This window comes from Staurois parvus, unplaced genomic scaffold, assembly GCF_062004578.1.
Source record: "Staurois parvus isolate SC_StPar_1 unplaced genomic scaffold, SC_StPar_1.0 ptg000544l, whole genome shotgun sequence".
NCBI classification, from domain to species: Eukaryota; Metazoa; Chordata; class Amphibia; order Anura; family Ranidae; genus Staurois; species Staurois parvus.
The window spans coordinates 786,597-808,926 of record NW_028318340.1 but is presented as its reverse complement, the minus strand read 5'-3'; the positions used below and the strand labels follow the sequence as shown (position 1 = coordinate 808,926).

At 42.9% G+C, this 22,330-nt stretch overlaps 1 protein-coding gene across 3 annotated transcripts in view; it reads right to left on the bottom strand.

Moving 5' to 3' along the window:
- The window catches only part of PROSER1 (proline and serine rich 1), a 77,044-nt gene that overhangs the window by 39,955 nt on the left and 14,759 nt on the right, over window positions 1–22,330 (bottom strand). For all 3 annotated transcript variants that reach the window (XM_089690813.1, XM_089690812.1, XM_089690814.1), the window contains exons 5-6: window positions 16,210–16,304; window positions 1,135–1,228 (exon numbers count right to left, since the gene is read on the bottom strand). In XM_089690813.1, coding sequence (XP_089546939.1) covers window positions 1,135–1,228; window positions 16,210–16,304 — 189 coding nt within the window. The remainder of the gene's footprint in view (window positions 1–1,134; window positions 1,229–16,209; window positions 16,305–22,330) is intronic.

Below are 22,330 nucleotides of genomic sequence, written 5' to 3'. Positions count from 1 at the left end.
CATTTGCTAACCTGACCCCAGGGCAAGTGACCCAAGCACACAAAAGAAAATGAACCAGCAAACACAAATGCTCCTGCGCTTGGGGATGCAGGCTACAACCACATTAAGAATGTCCTGGAACATGCACACCTTGCTGCCCTCAAATGGACCGGGGGAATCCAAATATAGTGAATGAGGAAAGAACAAAGAGAGGGCGCACAGGCCTAGTGCATTACCATAAAATGAGGAAGAGGCAAGTCCTCGAAACGCGTCAGCCTATTGGATGTCTACACTCCCTATTGCGGACTGTTACTCAGCGCGGTGTTGACCCAGCTGCTCTTTTATGATGTGCCTTGACTTTATTCTCGTTTTTGAGTACAACACCTATTTTATTTCTTATTAAACACTTTTTTTATGGTAATGCACTAAGCCTGTGCGCCCTCTCTTTGTTCTTTCCTCACACAAAAGAAAATCCCCAGTCCAATTACAAGTGTGCACAAACAATTCAACAAACCTCTGTACATACAAAGGTTTTTTTACATTATCATAAAAATGTTGAACACTCCTCCCATAAAAGGAGGAACACCTCTCAGCCCTATAAGGTGAACCAAGAATTTAGAATCTTTTGGCACAACACAGTACAAGAAGCAGGATTAAAAGAGAGGTTTCAATCGGAGGCCTATGTAATAACTATTCTATTTAAAAAAACGTTAATAACTTGTAACAATTTGCAAAATGATTTACATACCCTTACATAGAAAGCTAATTGTCTGTCTCCTACGAACCTCAGGAGAACCATAACAGCAGAAATAGCTGACCAGTGGAGGTCCAAACAGAGCACTCACATCGCTCAACATAAATACAACAAAAGGTTTGTCACATTGGTCATTGAAGCTGGAAAATCTTTACTCCTGTTTTACTGATTAAGTCCATTGACCAAAATGGCTTCTAAATATCATTGTCTGGATCAGACATGGCATATTTCCTGCGTGTTCAAATAAAAGGAGCATCTTGCTTATTCAATAAGGAAACAACAAAGGCAAAAGAAGAACTAGTGATAACTAGAGAAGATTACCACTAGCAACCAATCTGCTCTTTTTATTGACGTCACATTTCTGATTGGTAGTCTGTTCCTCCCCCATTCCGAATGATTACCTGTTCCAAGATTCTTCTGCAACGTTTTTTCTCTGTTAAGTTCGTTTTAAAAAGATCTTCAATGGGCCGATAATTTGAAGCATCAAGAATATTTCTAAGAAAAAATAAAAACACATTTACAGATTTGTATACAGACACATTTACATCTGACAGTGTTGATGGCACAATAAAAACACATTTTGTGCACATGTAAAAGTCAACTGCAAGGTCTTTGACTACAAAAAAACAGAAACCCTGTGGCATTCATACAGGTTACGAAACTCTGGATTGACTTTTTGTATACTTGTACATTTGGTTGGCAAATTTCTGCATAATACATTCCTCTGCTTCTGTGTTCTCCTGTGGATGAATCAAAACACATGCACATTGCCTACAGTCTGGCTATAGTTGGATTGAAAACTACAGTATATTCTTTAGGAAAGTTCTTCCGTTTGTGTTTGGTGTGAATGGACTCTCAGAGCCATGACCCTGAATTAGTCTGTAGCACATCTAAAAAGGAGCTTGTTAAACATCCTATTCCAGAAACTTTGGCATCAATGGCATTAAAGGCATTGCGCAAAGTCCAACATTTTCATTGGTTTAACTAGGTATGAATGTAGTTATATTTCCTGTGCTGTTTGTTTGTCTTACCTTCATGATGAGCTCACATGTTGTAGCTACAGTTTTTCGTGTCATGGTTGATCAATTTTCCTATGTCCATGTATCACTTCAGCTACCCAGTCCCTATTCGCCAAGAAGATAACTTCCAGTTCTGAGTCACACAGCTTCCAATGCATGCCTTGCCACCTGCTCTGTGTTGCATTACAAATGTTGGGAGTTCTAATGAAACATCTTCCAACTGCATTATGAGCTCTTTGTGCCTGTAAACCTTCTACCTGTTGTGCCTATGTCAGGTCTACTTACTGTGTAGCTTTCACTTGCACAAACACTAGACAGAGAGACCCAGGGATTGTGCGATATGTAGGTTCTTCAAAAGAAAGTGCCAGGTCTTACACTACAGAGGTCATGTAATAACTTGTGCCACGACACATACCTCATAATTCTACATAAACAGAAACTGTTGAAACAGGAATGTGAATATTTGCTTTACTATACGCTGGGCATAAAGGGCAACACATTACACCATGACAATACATGATCAATGCACAGGTTGGTGAAAACCACAAGGTGCAGGTAGGAATGTTTACAATGCCTTTAATGAAGAGAGGACCCTTTCTCAGCAGCTATAACAGCCTCCACTCTACTGGAAAGAATTTCCTCAAGGTTTGAGGTGCGTTTGTGGGAATTTGTGCCCAATCAACCAAAAGATCATTGCCGAAGTCAGCTACTAATTTTGGGTGACAAAAAAAAAAAAAAAATCACTTGATCACACCTACACCAATCAAACCATGCCCGTTAGAGCTTGCTTTGTGTAGATGCACCATTATGCTAGAACAGAAAAGGACCTCCCGCAAACTGTTGCCATAAGATTGGGAGTAGACAAATGTCTAAAGTGTCTTTGCAAGCTTTATCCTGAACAGTATCCTGCACTAGAAACAGCTAAAGTTGATGATTTGTCTACTATATGGGAAATATGATGGTCAGGCATTTACAAAACATTTATACAGTCATGGCCAAAAATACTGGCTATCCTGCATTGCTGTCAGTTAATGCATGACGTTGTCCAGAAAATTCTTGCAATTACAAATGTTTAGGCATTCTCATGTTTATTTCTTTTGTTTGTATTGGTAGGACACAAAAAAGTGGAGAAACGAGAAACCAAATCTGACACACTCCACGCAAAACCGTAAAAATGGACTGGACAAAATCTCAAAATTGTAAGAAACAATTGCATTCCAAATTTGTGATGCTCTTGTAATTAAACTCACCTGTATCAATTAACAGATATTAATGTTCCTGTGTCCACTGCGCGCAACATTGTCAAGAGGTTTACAGCCCATGGCACTGTAACTAATCTACTTGGGACGTGGACGAAAGAGAAAAACTTGCTCAAAGATTGCAATGAATTGTTCGAATGGTGGATAAAGTACCTTGATCAACTTCAAGGCAAAGTCAAGCGGACCTTCAGGCACAAGTTACAACTGTGTCAGCTCGCACTATACGTCGAAATCTGAATGAAAAGGGGCGCTATGGTAGGAGACCCAGGAGGACCCCACTGCTGACACAGAAATATATAAGAAAACAGTCCCTACAGTCAAACATGGTTCACTGATGTTTTGGGATTGCTTTGCTGCTTTGGGCACTGGATGCCTTCATCGTGTGCATGGCATTATAAAATCTGAAGACTACCAAAGAATTCTGGGGTACAATGTAGGGCCCAGTGTCAAAGTTGGGTCTCCGTCGGAGGTCATGGGTCTTACAAAAGGACAATGACCCAAAGCACATGTTAAAAAGCACCCAGAAATTGTTTCAAACAAAGCTCTGGAGAGAAATGAGTCCATATCTCAAGCTCATAGAATACTTGTGGAGAGATCTCAAAACAGCAGACTCTGACAGCCACATGCAAGACTCCCAAAGGCAGAAGCATGATGAGACTTGTAGTACTTCAATAGCTGGAGGGCCATAGTTTGGAGATCCCTGGTCTAGAAAGTACAGAATAAGGTGAAATACTAATACTTACCTAATATTTCTTACTCCTGCAGGTTCCTCCTCTCCTTATAACCGGTCCCACAAAGCCATTCTTCATCGCTGTTCAACCATTCACAGCATTCTGACATCATCTACAATGCAGGACCAGTGGTGAGGATGGCAAGGGCCTGCCCACATCCCAGGAGAACAGAATGTGGAGAAGAACGCTGACTGCTCAGGGAGCAGAGGATAAAGTCAGTATCACATTTATTCCAATCCAACCAGCCAAAATTAGTATTTGACCCTGTAATGACCATGAAATGTGTTGGTCTTGGACCCTTTGTTTCTTGGGTAATTTTTACAATAAAGCATTGTTGCCCAAATGCCAGGAGCATGAAAAGTGACTGACGTCATTTCTCTAGGCTAAAGGAACAGAGTCACCATCAGAGTCACAAGATATTTTGCTTAGAGTAAGATAAAAACTTGTTTATAGAATTGAACGTGTTTATGACATCTAGTAATGTCACATTAGAAGATAAGAACATGCTTAAAGAAGTCTACTTGCTTGAGAAGTTAACAATCTTTAAATTTAGGGTAGATGCAAAGAAGTTTGGGGAAGATAAGAAGCTAAATTGAAGCAAAAGTGTGACTTTTCAGATAACGATGCGGAATCAATATGGTGGCTGAGTGTGACTCGGTTACCCTCACGGAACCTTTCTGCTAGCTCCTCTTATGGTGGTTGTGGCGCCCACCCACTATTGGAAATCTTCCAGAAAAAATGGTTTAAAAGCCAGGAGTCCAAGTGAGACTAATAAAAAGCCCCTTAGTGGCAGGGGACGCTCTGATGCTGGGATTTTTGCCAAGGCTATATGGGCTCATCAATTGGCCGCACTTACGGCTTCCCCATGACCCCCTGGGCAGTATGGTTTCGATGGGATTTGTTCCTTCCCGCTTCCACATAGCTTTGGTAATGTATTCATTCTATGCTGTGAAGCTGTCAAATGACGGGTATTTCATGCTGTAATGCTCACATTATTATTGGTGTGTGTTATTATGCAGATTGTGGTGACTATAAGATGTATCGTGTGTCATGTGATAATAAAAGTGGAGGTTTTGGGTTTTGACAGTACAAGAATATTGCAATTGGATTCTGTTATTTCTTGGAGTGCCGAGTGAATACTATGATGTGCCAGGACAGGTGTTCATTGGGTAGTGGGTCTTTCACATGCGTAGAATATGCAAAATGCTGATTAAAAGTACCTGTTTGACTACATGTTGATTGTGTGCATGTATATGACTTGCTTTTAGTTATTGCACCAAGAATTTGCCGTTACAGACCCTTGCAGAGAGTGTGAGTGTAAGTGTGTGTGTGTGTGTGTGTGTGTGTGTGTGTGTGTGTGTGTTAGTGTGTGTGTGTGTGTTAAGGGCACTGCAAGGTGACATTTTAGGGATACTAGGAGCTCCACCTCTAACCATCTCCCCATATGTAGTTAGGAAGGTTATGAGATTGGAAAGAAATACATCCATCTATTTCAGCCTCTCAACTCCTCAAGCGGTTTTCAAAAACATGACTATATAGTAATATTGCTATATTACTTTTTAGGATTAGAAAATTGGATATTAAGTTGCAAGAAAATCATCCAATCTCTTTATAAATTCAATGATGTGAAGTATTCTACACCTGAAGTTAGACCCACTAAATCACTGTGTATCATAAAAAGTGCCATGTTTTTTTTCTTTTATATATTGTTTGCAGCCACCTGCTGTCTACATGCACGTGTTTCACTGACGGCTGAAGGGTAAGCTTCCTGATTGGTGCAACAGTGCAGTGGGTATTGGAAGGACACTTTATAGTTTCCACCAGAAAAGGAAATGTCAGGCAAACAGCACAGATGATCAATAAGGAGACAGCGGCAGAACTGTCACACTATATCAGGATGTGCCTTAAAAAAAAAACAAAACAAAAAAAAAAACACACCACACAACCCTTCATGGCAATATTACCGGTGGCCGTTACATGAATGTGCTAAAAAATTTGGTAGATTGAGTTTTTATATATTTTAACCCCTTTTCACCAGGGCGATTTTTAAATTTTTTTGCACATTTACAGTTGTGTTCAAAATAATAGCAGTCAGACATCACTAACCTGATCAATCACTGTTTTTGTTAGAAATGATATTTCTACATGGCAAATAATTTACTAGCAGGTGTAGTAGAGTAATAGAAATCCAACAGACCCAACAGTCATGACATGCATGCTGCTGATTTTGTGTAATTGAATCACTAATTGAAAGGGGCATATTCAAAATAATAGCAGTGTGGAGTTCTATTAGTGAGGTCATTCATTCTTTGAAAAACAGGTGGCAATCATTGCCCTTATTTACGGAAGTAAGGCAGCAAATGTTGTACATGCTGGTTACAGTGCATTTCTCTCTGAAATTCTGAGGAAAATGGGTCGTTCCAGACATTGTTAAGAAGAACAGCGTACCTTGATTAAAAAGTTGATTGGAGAGGGGAAAACATATAAAGAAGTGCAGAAAATGATAGGCTGCTCAGCTAAAATGATCGCAAATGCTTTAAAATGGCAACCAAAACCTGAAAGACGTGGAAGAAAGCGAAAAACTACCATTCGAATGGATAGAAGAATAGTCAAAATGGCAAGGACTCAGCCAACAATCAGCTCCAGGAAGATCAAAGAAGGTGTAAAGTTACCTGTGAGTACTGTTACAATTAGAAGACGCCTATGTAAAGCCAAGCTATCTGCAAGAAGCCCCCGCAAAGTCCCACTGTTGAAAAAAAGACGTGCTGAAGAGGTTACAATTTGCCAAAGAGCACATTGACTGGCCTAAAGAGAAATTGTGCAACATTTGGTGGACTGATGAAAGTAAGATTGTTTTTTTTGGGTCTAGTGGCCGGAGACAGTTTGTCAGACGACCCCCAAACACTGAATTCAAGCCACAGTACACTGTGAAGACAGTGAAGCATGGTGGTGCAAGCATCATGATATGGGGAGGTTTCTCATACTACGGTGTTGGGCCTATTTATCGCATACCAGGGATCATGGATCAGTTTGAATACATCAGAATACTTGAAGAGGTCATGCTGCCTTATGCTGAGGAGGAAATGCCCTTGAAATGGGTGTTCCAACAAGACAATGACCCCAAACACACCAGTAAACGTACAACATCTTGGTTCCAGACCAACAAGATTGACGTTATGGAGTGGCCAGCCCAATCCCCGGATCTTAATCCAATAGAAAACTTGTGGGGTGACATCAAAAATGCAGTTTCTGAGGCAAAACCAAGAAATAGAGAAGAATTGTGGAATGTAGTCCAATCATCCTGGGCTGGAATACCTGTTCACAGGTGCCAGAAGTTGGTTGACTCCATGCAACACAGATGTACAGCAGTTCTCAGAAACAGTGCTTATACAACTAAATATTAATTAAGTGATTCAAAGGAAAGCAAAATCTTCAAAGATTTTTCAGTTTATATAGTGAATGTTTGAGTTTGTAAAGAAGAATACAAACACTGCTATTTTTTTTTTGAACAGTCTAATATTCACTTTTCTTCAATTTTGTTTTTAGAGGAACAACACAAATTTGATATATTTTTCTTCATGTTTTGATTTGGAATAGAATGTGTAGTGTTCCCAATGCATTTGTGTGTATGGAAAGAAAAGCTATTAGGATTTTGAGCTTTATTCACTATTTTCAACACACTGCTATTATTTTGAACACAACTGTAAACATCTACATTTTATGCTAGAAAATTGCCCCAAAACAAATATATATTTTTTGAAAGTAGAAGTTCTATAGAATAAAAATAGGGAAACATTTTTGCAACAAGATAATAAAATGGGGTTGCATTAAGAAAAAGATACCAAACATATCAAGCCTTAACATTGTGTGCGCCCATAAATTGGCGAAAAGCCACGGTAACCAGTAAGGTTGTTCATAGGCAAAGCTTTAAAGCCTTTATAGGTTATCAATTTTGAGTTAGAGTGAATGTAAACCCTCACCTTGTAAGACAACCCATTCATTTTAAAATAGAAGTGAAAGACAAAACATTTGTATATACATAGTATAACACCCCCAAAATACTTTTTCCCCTTTTTAATAAGTGATCACATATTCTCTGTTCTCAGGTGTAATCAGGAGCTCAGAAAGCTGGGGAGGGGAAACAGCAGTACACTAATCTTCCCAGTGAACGTCTGTACGGGGGGCGTGTCAGGACAGGTGAAGGAGAGCAGACTGATTTATCAGCACAGCTAGAGAACGGACCACACTTTGCTCTCATGACTAGGAACACCAGGGATGTCACACAAAGGAATCAATACAAAGAGAACATGATACTTTTTCATACAGTACAAATCTATTAGACCCCCAACATCTCCCCTACCCTCCACTACAACTAATCAAGCACAGATCATGCTTGAGTAGCTGTTTCCCTGACTATTGTAGATCCAATAGACTTTGACAGGAGTATTTGAAAAATGAAAAGTGCAATGTGATTTTGCACCCAACAACCATCTCCCCCTCCTAGTAACTAGTTTTCTATTGGCTAAAACAAAAAATGATCAAGACTGAAAGCAGTCTGTATCAATGTGCAAAAGAAACGCACAAAAAATTACTAAAAGATGCTGAAAATCAAGCATGAAGGTAGAATAGGAGGAAAGCAGAAGCACACTATTTTTCCGGAACTTCTATGGTTATTCTCCTGTAGTTACATAGTGTTTAAGCGGATAAAACATGGGAAATGTGCATTTACTGCAGAGATGTACCAATGGAATGAATAAAAAAAATTAGGATCATGTTTTACAGCGCAAAAGTTAGGGCACTTCACTATATAAATAAATGCAATTAGAATAAACAGACCAGTCTCTTGAGAAAGATACGCTGGCACCAAGAATTCTCTGGTGGGCACAACCAGCTGGAATATTATGCAAACTAAAAGTTACATCATCAGAACTACTGTCTTTGATCAACTGTTAAGAAGAAGAAAAAAAAAACAAAACTAACTATCATAACAATATAGAACTGTGGAGAAGGAACATTGTACTTAGAACATGGGTCTCCAAACTTTCTAAACAAAATGCCAGTTTAATTTCAGATGTTAGGGGCGCAGACTATAGCCAGAGGGAATAGAAAATGCTCCAGTCAGGGGGAGTAAATAATGCCTCAACGTTCGCAGTCAGTGGGAGTAAAAAAAATCCACAGGATCTGTGGTCAGTTGGAGGAATAGTGCCCCATCAATTGATTTCAGTGGTAGGAATAGTGCCTCATTGTTGGTGTCAGTGGAGGGATTCGTTCTTTATCCTTTGTGGAAGGAATAGTGCCCCAAGGGCCCAATAATGTCAAGCAAAGGGCCCGTGGTTGGAAACAACTGGTTTTGAACATTAGAAATGATGTAAAATTTAATTGGTAGAGTATCAAAACGTCAGTTTCCAGAAAATATGTACAGGAGATGGGTACCACACAGCAGTCTTTCCTACCCTAGGGTCCTCTTTCCATACAAAATAACCTAAGAAAACATTAGAGATTTGTAGTCAAGTCACAGTTATGCAATAAACCTTTTTTGACAACTGTGCTGCTATCCCCTACCCCACCTCTCTCTTTTCTGCTTAGATCACCCAGGCAAAAACCGGATACATGTTCCAACCCCCCACCAAAATAAAAATAAAAAATTTGCCATAAAGCAGAACTTTCCCTTAGGTGGCATTTCGCTGGTTTGGGATTTGAAAAAAACTAATTGAAACATTTTGAGATCCTAGAATGTCTTGATGTTTGGAAAGCAATGTCTGACAAAACGTTAAACTAATCATTAAGCTACTAATGCAATTCAAGAAACACTACAGCTGTGCTAAAATATGAAAATCTGATCATTTTACATTAAAAAAAGCAAAGCGTAATGGTCTTGTATACATATTTAATTTAATATTGACTATATATAAGAAAAATTAAAGTGATTGTAAAGGCTCAAGATTTTTTACCTTACCTGAGCCCCATCGCGTTCCAGCAATGTGCATGACAGCCTCAGCTCTCCGGAAGACTCTCTGACCTCATTGGCTGAGACAGCAGCAGGAGCCATTTATTCAAGAGAGAATACATTCAGGTCCTATAATCTTTCCTTAAATTTCTTTTCCTCCAGACGTAAAGAGTGCCCCCTTGTCCTCTGTGATGACCTCAGGGTGAATAACTCTACACCGAGTTCACTATATGAACCACTGATGTATTTATACATGTTGATCATATCCCCCCTTAATCTCCTCTTCTCAAGAGAGAATACATTCAGTTCCTCTAATCTTTCCTCATAGCTGATCTCCTTCATGCCTCTTATCAGTTTGGTTGCCCTTCTCTGTACTTTCTCCAGTTCCCCAATGTTCTTTTTGTGAATTGGTGCCCAAAACTGAACTGCATATTCCAGGAGGTCTTACTAATGATTTGTACCGGGGGAAAATGATATTAAGCTTATTAAGCTTGTGATCTACCAGAACCCCCCCAGATCCTTCTCCACCATTGATTCCCCCAGTATGTATGATGCATGCATATTCTTAGCCCCCAACTGCATAACCTTACATTTATCAACATTAAGCCTCATATGCCACATAGTTGGCCAATTAAACAGAGCATTGAGGTCGGCTTGTAAGACATCCTGTAAGGACGTTATTCCACTGCACAGCTTGCTGTCATCTGCAAAGACTGAAATGGGATTTTTAATCCCAGACCCTATATCATTTATAAATATAATAAAAAGTAAGGGTCCCAACACTGATCTTGGGGTACACCACTGACAACCCTAGGTCCAAAGTTGCATGACAAGTCGCATCCCATGTTTCCCAATGAACACCATTCATATCTGAGCAACTTGAAAGTAGTTCCTGCAATACTTTGGTCCAACTTTCATGTGACTTGAGGGCCATAGACTTTAATGTAAACCCTCCAAAGTCACATGAAAATTGCACCTGAATGATATACATGCGACTTGTGTGCAACTTTGTAGAGCACAAACAATTATCCTTGATTAAAGCCAAAGTCGCACCAAAGTCCCACGATTTTGAAGTCGCACAAGTGTGAATGGAGCCTAAAAAGGAACATTTTTTTTTTGGTTTTGGACAGAGTGGAAATTGATTAGAACAGTTTTTATTGCTGTCTGTGTCCCCGTTAGGTAGATGTACCCTTTCCATTTGTCCCGTTTACCATTATCATTGAAAGTGAAAGTAAAAGAATATCTCAATGTTCAAGTTCTCCCCAGAAAAGTAAGAGGGGAAATCTTCCAATGGGAACACTAGTTCTAGTGATCTGGGGGTCCCCAAGGGATTCCCTTAATTTAAAGGGATTTCCTCTCATTTCTTATTTTGGCTATGGCACAGGAAGTGAAGGAAAATCTCTCCAAATGGGACACAGATGGCAAAAATCAGACTGACAGAGGTTATGACCCTCCCTCATTCTATTCAAAATGAAAAAAAAGTTTTGCCTATAGTTCTACTTTAAGAAAGAATGAGTTGTTGGTTTTATTCATGCAAACCATACCTGAAGGAATCTATAAACTGCTTTAGAATCCTTTATCGTGTATTAAATATTTAATTTTCAACAATAGAAAAAAAGCATTAACCACTTTAAGTTGGACATTTTTACCCCCTTCCTGTCCAGGCCAATTTCCAGCTTTCAGTGCTATCGCACTTTGAAAGACAGTTGCGCAGTCATGCAACACTGCACCCATATGAATTTTTGAGCATTTTTTTGAGACAGACAAAACTATTTTGGTGGTATTTATTAATCACTGGGATTTATTAATCACTGGGAAAAAAAGTGTTTTTCTTATAAAATTTTGCATATAAATAATCTTTCTTCATAAAATCTTGGCCAAAATTTATTCAGTTATATTTTTAGAAAAAAAAAACAAAAAATTAGTTTATAACCAAAAATTCTAATTTTTCAAAAAAATTTTTACATTTTTATTTTTCTTATATTATTATTTGTTTTCTTTTTTACATACTGTCACCCTAGCAGTACAGTATCATCATAGTGACACTATACTACTTGTGGTGGGTGAAGATTTTTTTTTTTTTTTTTTTTTTTTTACACAGATTGCTTTTACACCCATAAAGGCTGTAAAAGCAATCATTTCTCCTTCTCTCTGGCTGCATTCCTGCAGCCATTGAGAAATACTGTCTGAGCTGTGATTGGTCACAGCTTGTCACATTGTACAAGGCTGTTGTGAATAGCCTTGTACCATGTGACCTCTGATCATTCACAGATTTCACACATAGTAAGCAATGATGTCAGAAGTGACATCTTGCTTACTACTCTTCATGTGATCACGGATTGGCCAATCCGTGATCACATGATCGGGACCTCACACAGGAGATCCCGTACAACGATCACCTCCAGACACAGTGGGCACCGGATCGCGGTGCTGCGCGATCCCAGGGAGTGCGCACATGCAGGGAGCGGGGAGGACGTTTATAAACGGCTACCCAACCCTGCACTACTCCCGTCCGGCCCATGTATATAAACGAAGTGGTTAAAAAGACAATAGAAAACAGTTTCAAAACTAAAAGTCACAAATAACATTTACACTCAAAAGGCAAGTCAATAACAAAAGGTCTTCCTATGCCAGTGAAGGAATGACAGATTAAATCTGAATTACAGGAAGTTCCATTTATTAAAAATTATTATCTCTTCACCTGTATGCATCATCATTACCTAACAGTTTGAAAGTCACTAGAGAGCAAACAAACCATTCTCTATGGACAGAGCAGCAATTATACAAGTCAAGTTTGAAAACAACAATCCACCTGGCGTCTGTTTGTTTTCATTGTCCCGCTGATAATAATGTCATTTGACGTATTTAAAGATGCAAGAATGTTCAAACATCCTCCCAAAAGGGATTTTATGATATTGCTTTTCCCATTCCTCCTGCCATTACCAGTGAACGATTTACAGCACTGTAGAAGAACCGCCATAACAGAGATGATTGCCTCATGCAGACAACTTTAGCCAATCCTGGCGACGATCCCACATGGGCACTTGCAGGCTACAGAGTCATCCCAGCTAAAGAATGAATATTTGCACATGTTGTATATTTTAAAAGGTAAGCTGCTCCTTAAAGCTGGCCATACACGGCTCAAATTTTTCCTGATATCTGCCAAACAACATTCTTAGTCGTGGACTGCTTGCCAACACCATTCACCTCAACAAACTTTGACTGAGAAACTCAAGGAGATGGGCAGAAAAAAATGTCAGCTAAACATTGACAGCCCAATCAGATGCAAGCACCGTTCAGGTATTCCGACAGCCATGTTTACTGGCTTTTAATATATAAAAGCCATCAGTGAGAGATTCTTCCATCCAGTGCCACTTAACGTGGATGGAGAATCTATCGATTTCTCTTGTTTAGCCCGCTTGGTATTTGGACAGCTTAAAGTGATATTAAAAAGTTAATTAAAAACAAAACAAAAACAAATTTTATACTTACCAGTACTGTGCAGTGGTTTTGCACAGAGTAGTCCCAATCCTCCTCTTTTTTGGGCCCCCACTGACACTCCTGGCCCCTCCCTCCTGCTGAGTGCCCCCAGAGCAAGCAGCTTGCTATGGGGGCACCTAAGCAGGCTCACTCCTGAGGCGCTTCGTGCATGTCCTTTTACACACAAAAGCACAGCTCAGCCCTGTTTCTCTCTCCTCATTAGCTCACTGATTGTGATTGACAGCAGAGGGAGCCAATGACTCCAGCTGCTGTCTCAGCCAATGAAGAGGGAGACTCCAAAGAGTGCCAAGGCTCTCGTGCACGTCACTGGATCGTGATAGGGGTCAGTTAGGTATTGGGGACTGGTGCACATAGAAGGGCTCTGCCTGCACACCTGCGTTATTCATTGACAGATCCCTGTGAATGAATGAACTACAAGTCCCATCTGCCACCACGGCAGACAGACTTGTAGTTCTCCATGGTCTACGAAAGTGCTGATTGGCACCCTCGTAATCCATTGACACTTCCTGCAGCTCAGCAACAGTCTGCCCACACAAGAGTTATGGGCAGTGAGCTGTAGACAGTTTCTGCAGGTCCACTGATCACAGGTGCAGGGGTCTGCAGGCTCTTGAAGAAAAAAAAATTGAACATGCAATACATAGAGGTTGCATTTTTATGCCTTTATTGTGTCTTACTTGTGCAACTGTACCCTCTATGGAATGAGAAAGGCAATACAACACAGGCAGTTATGTCCTGGGTGAAACCAACTCTACTCCATCTATTAGAGACTAACCATTATCAAGGCATTTATTTCAGGGAGCAGTTGATATTGTCTATTTCAGAGGTCTGCATTCCAAAAGGAAAGAATTCTAATAAGGTTGAATGTTTTAGCTGACTAATAACTAAAATGTATATATCTATTAGGAGAATAAAGTACCAAATGTGACATTCACTGCAGAAGAATACATTACCAATTAAAAAAACAAAAAAAACACAGGAGGCACCAGGAATATATACCTGCAGTGAAGGGGTGAATGTCATAACCCCCGCTTTATAAATATGCCACTTTAGTTTAACAAGAAATGTTAGTATAGTTTTTTGTGCAGTTCAGGAGGAGGTCGGCAATGGCAGTCTTATATTGCTGTCAGTACAGGGTTAAAAATACTGGCTCAGGGAAATTATTAAAGCACATATAAAAGACAAAAACTTTTTTCCATTTTTTTCTACGTTTTGGACAAAGGGCCAGGCTTAGAACCTCACGCTTTAATTGCTGCCCGTGTTCCTATTGGGTAGATTTACCCCTCTATTTGTCTGCTGTCCATTGACACGGAGAAAGAAAGGGAAATTCAAGGTTTTAGAGTGGTCACCAAAACTAAAAAAGGGAGGGTACATTTTTATTTTCCCAATGGAAAATCTGTTCCATTGACAACTGTTTAAGATGGGAACTCCCCTGACTTTGAAGAGACTTCCTCTTGCATCTTGTTGTGTACAGATATAATATGCACAATTTTATCAAATGCTTTTTTATATTTTTCTAATCATATTTATTCCTGCATGTTACAATTTCTCTTTAAAAAGCAGAATGTGTTAAAGAGAATGTTTTAGACTTCCCAGCTATGTCACATAGGGATCAATTTGAATTCTAACACAGGTACATGTAGGAAACAAAAAGCATGCTAGCATTTCAGTAGCATTGCTACTCTGTCAGGCCACGTCAAAGTCAAACTCCATGAGTAACTTTCAGTAACACACTACAACATAAAACTATGCCTTCAGAGTTAAGGGGACTTTTCTATTGATAATGAGTAATATCACAAAGAGAACCTGAAAACTATATTCGTGTTTTTGAATAAGCCTCCAAAACCCTTTCAGAGATAGTTTTCTTTGTGATACGTATTCATAACCACATTTCCACACCCTCTAATATAGCAAAGGGTCTTAATGGCTACTGTGATTGAGCACACTGCTCAGCTATTAAAAAAATACCTCATGTAGCAGGATAGAAGATTGAAATTGAAATGTTTTTAGCAGAACAAAGAAGTAGCATGGGCTATAGCAGAAAACAGAAAATGGATCATTGGAAAATGACAAGAATCTTAGGCTTCACGCGCACTGGCTTTACGAAGCCATACAACGTAAATTTCGGACCCATTTCCGCGCCCAGGAGACACAGCTGCAGCCCACAGCCACCCATATTAAAAATAGCTGGTAAAAAAAATTATATTATATATTTATTTTTTTTATTATAATAATAAACACACACACTGATGGGAAAATTTCATATTTCCGTATTAAAGTTGTTTCACAATATTTAATAAAGCCTCCAAAAGGCTTTATAAAGAAATGACGAAGGGATGTCATTACAGACGGACCAAGACCTTAAAAATGTCATGTTGCTTGCAGTGGAGTTGGCCATTTACTTATACACAAGTCCTATATACTACAGTTATAAGTTGGAATATTCAGTCTCGTCTCCAGAGCTGCATCACACATGCATCTGGTCAGATTATCTGTGCCTTTTTGTGCAAGGGGGCGGGACTCTGTGGCGGAAAAGGCATTTTTAGTTAAATGTAATAATATTAGAAAATAACAAGAACCCTTGTTATCTGTATTTGTCAGTAATTAAATGTTATACCTACAAGTGTTTGTGTGATCTCTCTTTGCACATTCTGAATTCAACCCCAAAAAGGTAAACCATCACGGAACTGTGATAAAACACTCATGCGCAGACGTAAATAACTGGATGCATACAAGCCATGTTCAGAGATTTTCACCCATGCACAAGGTCATATAAGTAAGGCATATACCAGCATACAGCCATTCATTACTATAGGTGGGTGTGTGTTGCAGCTGTGTCTCCACGGAGCGAAAACACATCCACAATTCACACTGTACAGACTCATGAGCCCTTGTGCATGAGGCCTTACAGTGAATTGTTTTTGAAAAAAACAAAAAAACCAAAACACGGGATAAAAGTTCATAAATTGTTAAGAAATTTCAATGATGGTCCTCACAGAAAATAATCAGAGTGTGAACTTACACAGCCAGCAGCTCCAGGGCGCTCAGTCTGTCTTTACTAAATGTGAAACAATTCAATATATTCACTACTTTCGCTGCAGGTATGGCGACCATTTTCTGCCAAAATAAAAAAAAAACAAACGGTTACTGAAAAAAAAAATGTTTATTATATTTACCATTTTTAAATAAAAGTGTACCTATGTAAAATGATTTGGTGGGCAAAGTTCATAGCCTTTTTCATTACTGGAAATAATTAAAGCTTTAACCACTTGCCCTCCAGAGGATTTACCCCCCTTCGTTACCAGGCCATTTTTTGCTGTTCGGCACTGCCCTATTTCAACTGTTAATTGCGCGGTTGTGCAATGCTGTACCCAAACAAAATGTATGTCCTTTTTTCACACAAATAGAGCTTTCTTTTGGTGGTATTTGATCACCTCTGTGGTGATGTTTTTGCGCTATAAACAAAAAAAGACTGAAAACCTTGGAAAAAAAAACAAGATATTCTTCACTTTTGGTTATAAAAAATACCCAATAAACTCCAAGTTAGTCATAAATTTAGGCCTAAATGTATTCTGCTACATGTCTTTGGTAAAAAAAAAACCAAGTTACACTTACGGTAACGTCTTTTCCAGGAGTCTTTCAGGCCAGCACTCTGAGAGACCTCGGCTCCTCCCCATCTGAGGAAACACCTCCACCTACAATAAAAAAGCTCCACTCCCCTCTGACCTCAGTTCTCCAAGCATCCTCCGGTCATCTGGGGAGACACAATGCGAGACAACATAATCATAATACGCCATCTTCACATAACCAATATCAACAGTGGGTGGGAAACCGGTGCTGGCCTGAAAGACTCCTGGAAGAGACGTTACCGTAAGTGTAACTTGGTTTTTCCCCTACCGTCTTTCAGGCCAGCACTCTGAGAGGATAAGCGAGTACTCACCCTTCGGGCGGGCTAACTGCTTGTAAGACCTTACGACCAAAGTCCTGCTCCTGCACCGAGACCAGGTCCAGTCTGTAATGCTTGGCAAATGTGTCATAGCTGGACCATGTTGCCGCTCTGCAAATCTGCCCTGGGGAAACCCCTGCTAACTCTGCCTGGGTAGCCGCCACAGCTCGGGTGGAATGTGCCTTGATACCCTCCGGGACCTCCAGGCCTTCTGCCTGATACGCTCCTGCAATTGCCAGCCGCAGCCAGCTGGCCAGCGTCCTTCTAGACGCCTTCTTGCCTCTTCTAGCCCCCTTAAAAAAAACAAAAAGGGATTCGGTGCTTCTGAACTCCCTAGACTTCTCTAGATACTGGAGAACGCACCTCCTGACATCTAAACAATGATACCTCTCCTGATCTACCCCCACCGGGTCAGGAAAAAACAAGGGAAGGACAATGTCCTGTTCCCTCTGGAAACTCCGAGCTACCTTCGGAATGAAGGACGGGTCTGGTCTGAAAACGATCCTGTCTGAAAAAATACGGAGATAAGGTGTTCTGATCGAGAGGGCCTCCATCTCACACACCCTCCTCGCCGTGGTAATCGCCACCAGAAAAGCCGTTTTAATGGTGAGCTCACCTATCGGACAGGACTCCAAGGGCTCGAACGGAGCCCTAGTCATCCCCCCGAGCACCTTGGCCAAATCCCACACCGGAAATGGTCTGGACCTCGGAGGCCTCTGCCTCACCAGAGCTTTGAAAAACCTACTCACCAACGCCTCCCTGGCCAGGGGCGTCTCCAAGAACACACTGAGGGCCGAGACCTGACCCTTGAGCGTGCTGACAGACAATCCCTTGTCCGCTCCCGCCTGCAGGAATTCCAACACAGAAACCAAACTATGGGTTGCCACTGCTGTCCGGTCACACCAGGCTGTAAAGCAACCCCAGACCCTACCATAAATGGCCTGGGTCTCCTCCTTCCTACTGGCCAGTAATGTCGCCACCACCCTAGGCGAGAACCCCTTCTCTAAGAGGAGCTGCTGCTCAGAAACCAGGCCGTTAACCGCAATCTTCCTACGCTGGGGCAAAGAACCGGCCCCTGTGTTAACAAATCCTCTCTTGGTGGCAGCTCCCAGGGTGGACGAGAGGCCAAACTCTTTAGGGTCGCAAACCACGCCCGCCGCGGCCAGAAGGGAGCTATCAGGATTAACGAGGTCCCCTCTGTCCTGAATTTCCTCAGGACCAGGGGGAGCAAAGGAACCGGGGGAAAGGCGTAACAAAGCCGGTAGTCCCACCTCTGACCTAATGCGTCCACCGCTCTGGACCCGTCCCAGCGGGATAGAGAGAAGAAATTTGGGACCTTGTTCCTTCCGGAGGCAAAAAGGTCCACATCCGGGGATCCCCACCTTCGCAAAATCTCCTGAAAGACATCGGGGTTCAAGGCCCATTCCGACTCCCTGAGCCGAGTCCTGCTCAGGAAGTCTGCCTTCTGGTTCAGCTCCCCTTTTAAGTGTATCGCAGACAGGGACGCCAAATTCAGCTCTGCCCAGGACAACAGTGTCGCCGCTAAGGCCCCGAGGGCCTTGCTCCGCGTCCCTCCCTGCCTGTTTATATAAGCCACTGCCGTGGCATTGTCCGTCAGGACACGCACGTGCTGGCCCGTAAGTGAGCCTCTGAATCCGCGAAGAGCAGCAAATCGTCCAGATAGGCCACCACTGAAATCCTCCTTAAGCGGATAGAAATCAGTGCCTCCGACAGAACCTTGGTGAATACTCTTGGCGAGGAGGAAAGGCCGAATGGAAGAGCCCTGAACTGCCAGTGTCGAATTCCTTCCTCCCCCCCCACTGCCAACCTGAGGAACCTCTGAGAGGCTTCCGCCACGGGCACGTGTAGGTAGGCGTCCTTCAAGTCTATGGATGCCATGAATGCACCTGGTGGGATTAGGGACCTGATTGTAAAAATGGAGTCCATGCGGAACCTCCGGTAACGCACTGACTTGTTCAAGGGTTTCAGGTTCAAAATCAGTCTGAACGCCCCCGACGGCTTTTGAACCACAAACACATGGGAATAAACTCCCTTCCCTCGCTCCGCTACTGGAACCCTGGAGATGACCCCCTGGGACTCTAGAATCTCCAAAGCGCCCACCAGAGCCGCATCCTTCGTCGGATCCCTTGGACGGGTCGTCACCAGAAAAGTCTCGGGTGGCGGTCTCAGAAATTCTAACCGGTAACCCCTTCGGATGACATCCAAAATGAAGGGGCTGGTGACCACGGCTTCCCACTGTGGGAGGAATGCCGCCAATCTTCCCCCCACAGGAGGAACCAAGTCACCTTGGTTTTTGGGGCTGCTCAGGAGGGCGAAAAATCGCTCCCCCTCTTTTCCTACCTCTCTGTCCAGCCGACCTACCCTGACCAGGCGGTCGCAGGCTCAGCCTCTTTGCCGGGCGGGCCTTCCGTGTCCCCCCCTCCTGTATTTTCCTCTTGAGGGGGAAGGACTTTTTCCTATCAGCTGTCCGGTCCAATAATTCCTCCAACCCCGGGCCGAACAGACAGTCTCCTGTGAGGGGGATGCCGCATAACCTAACTTTTGAAGTGATGTCCCCCTGCCATGTCTTTAGCCACAGCGCCCTTCTGGCTGAATTGGTCAGGGCAGCAGACCTGGCCCCCAATCTCACCGACTCTGCGGAAGCATCCGCAATATACCCCACTCCTTGCAAAAGGGTCTCAAAAGAGGCCAAGATTTTTTCCTTGGGAGAGTCTGCCACAATATGGGCCTGTAATTGCGTAAGCCAATACTCTAAGTTCCTGGCTACCACTGTCGTAGCCATGGCCGGCTTCAGGTTGTACAGGGTCGAGTCCCAGGCCTTCCTAAGGAGAGACTCCGCCCTTCTGTCCAATAAGTCTGGTAAGACCCCCATGTCCTCAAACGCTAGGTCAGTTCTCCTGGTCGTTTGGGAAAAGGCCGCGTCTAGCCTGGGGCTCTTGTTCCAGACCGCCTCCGGGTCTTCCGAAAACGGAAACCTCCTTCTCAACGCTTTTGAGAAGACCGGTTTCCTTTCCGGGTCCTGCCACTCCTTCTTAATCGTGTCTACCAAAATGTCATGCACAGGAAACATTCTGTGCTGGTGCTCCTCCAATCCCTGATACATTTGGTCGTGGAGAGATAAGGCCTTAACCTCCTCCTTAATGTCCAGGGTTTCGTATATAGCCCCCAGGAGCTCATCAACCTCCTCTAGGGTCAACTTATACCGGGAGGGGCCCCTCCCTTCCTCCGAGGGACCCTCATCCGCTGATTCCTCCTCAGACTGGGAGTCCCCCACTGGTTCCTCCCTGGTCATAAGGGGTTCCCGACGACTCACCGAAGCCACCGGGGGGGGGGGGGGGGGGGGAGTGTAGGTAATGGGAGGGCAAACCTCTCCATGAGGGACTTGAAGGAGTCGAAGGTGGTAGCCAACTCCTTCACTGACCTGGCTAGGTCCCCCTGTTCCGGCTTCTCCTCCCTCACCAACCCCTGTATACATGAGCCACAAAGAACCTTTCGCCAAGATTCTTTTAAAACTTCCTTACAGGAAGGGCATCTCCGCTTGGGCTCCTGGTGCCTAAGTTCAGCTCGGGCCTTGCCCTGAAAGACACAAAAGAAAAAGGGGGGAGGAGGGAAGCCCAATCAGTCCGACACTAAACACCCCCCCCCCCCCCCCCCCGCTTCCCGGCAGAGCAAACAAGGGCCTGAAAAACCGCAGACCCCTTGCCCTACCTTCCCACTGCTAGGGGCCCACAGGTAGGGGAGGCCTCCACTGAGGCACCTTACCTGTGACTGGCTGGTGCTGGCATCTCCTGGTCCCGGTGCCTCCGACATCCCGTACCGGAGGGTGGTCGCCTGGTGCAGGTCTGTCCCCCAGACCGCTGTGCACCGCACCGCCATTTTTGAATTTCGCGCCGCCGTGGTGTGAAGGCCGCGACCGGAAGCGGAAGTCGCGGTCCTGGGCGAAGCCCCGCCCCTTCCGCCGGAAACCGCCGTCTCCCGACGTCTGGCCCGGCAAAGCCCTCAGACCGCCAGCATGGGAAGGAGCGGAACTCCCCCCGATCCTCCCCAGACCTCACCACGGCCACCCCGACGCCCCCCCTTGCCGGAGGGGGTCGGGGGGCGAAGAGCAGGTAAGTGCCCTGTCCCGTCCCCCGGGATGCACTCTCACTGCTGGCAGCCTGCCCTGGGAGGATATGCAGCCGGACACTCCGGCCTTCACTCCCGGCTGCGTCGGGCCTCACAGCCGGCTATCCGGCCCTCGGCTCCCCTATCGTCTTCCTGCGCCTCCTCGTGTCTCCCCACCGGAGGAAACACCTGAACTGAGGTCAGAGGGGAGTGGAGCTTTTTTATTGTAGGTGGAGGTGTTTCCTCAGATGGGGAGGAGCCGAGGTCTCTCAGAGTGCTGGCCTGAAAGACGGTAGGGGAAAAAAAAACAAATCTCAACACGTGTATATTAATTGGTTTGTGTGAAAGTTATAGCGTCTACAAACTATGGTATATATACACACACACATTGGAATTTACGTCGCTTTTACTTTCTGATTGCCTATCACATTTTTTTGAGGCGCTAAAAGGCCAGGGCAGTACAACACCCCCCCCCCCCCCAAAAAAAAAAAAGAGACCCCTTTTTGGAAAGTAGACACTCCAAGGATTTTGCAGAGAGGCATGTGGAGTCCATGGAACATTTTATTTTTTGCCACAATTTTTTTAAAAATAATATTTACTTATTTTTTACACAAGGTTGTCACTTTAATGATATATTGCTCATACATGCCATGGGTATATGTGGAATAACACCCCAAAATACATTCTTCTACATTCTTGAGGCAACAAATGAGATCAGCAAAATATTCACGATGCCTCTTAGCAATACCTTGGAGTGTCTACTTTCCAAAAAGGGGTCATTTGGAGGGGTTGCTTCTACTATCCTGGCATTTCAGGGCCAATATTAGAAGCTTATGCTTGAAGACCAAACCTTTTCTGACACCTTCTGTTCACATGAAAAAAATTTTTTTTGCTAGAAAATTTCTTTGAACCCCCAAACATTATATTTTTTTAAAGCAGAGAATAAAACAGTGGGTGTTGAAATTTTTTACGTCACACAATATTTGAGCAGTGATTTTTCAAAACGCAGATCTTTTGGGAAAAATACACTTTTTAGAATTTTAAAGCACAAAAACACAATATATTGCCCAAT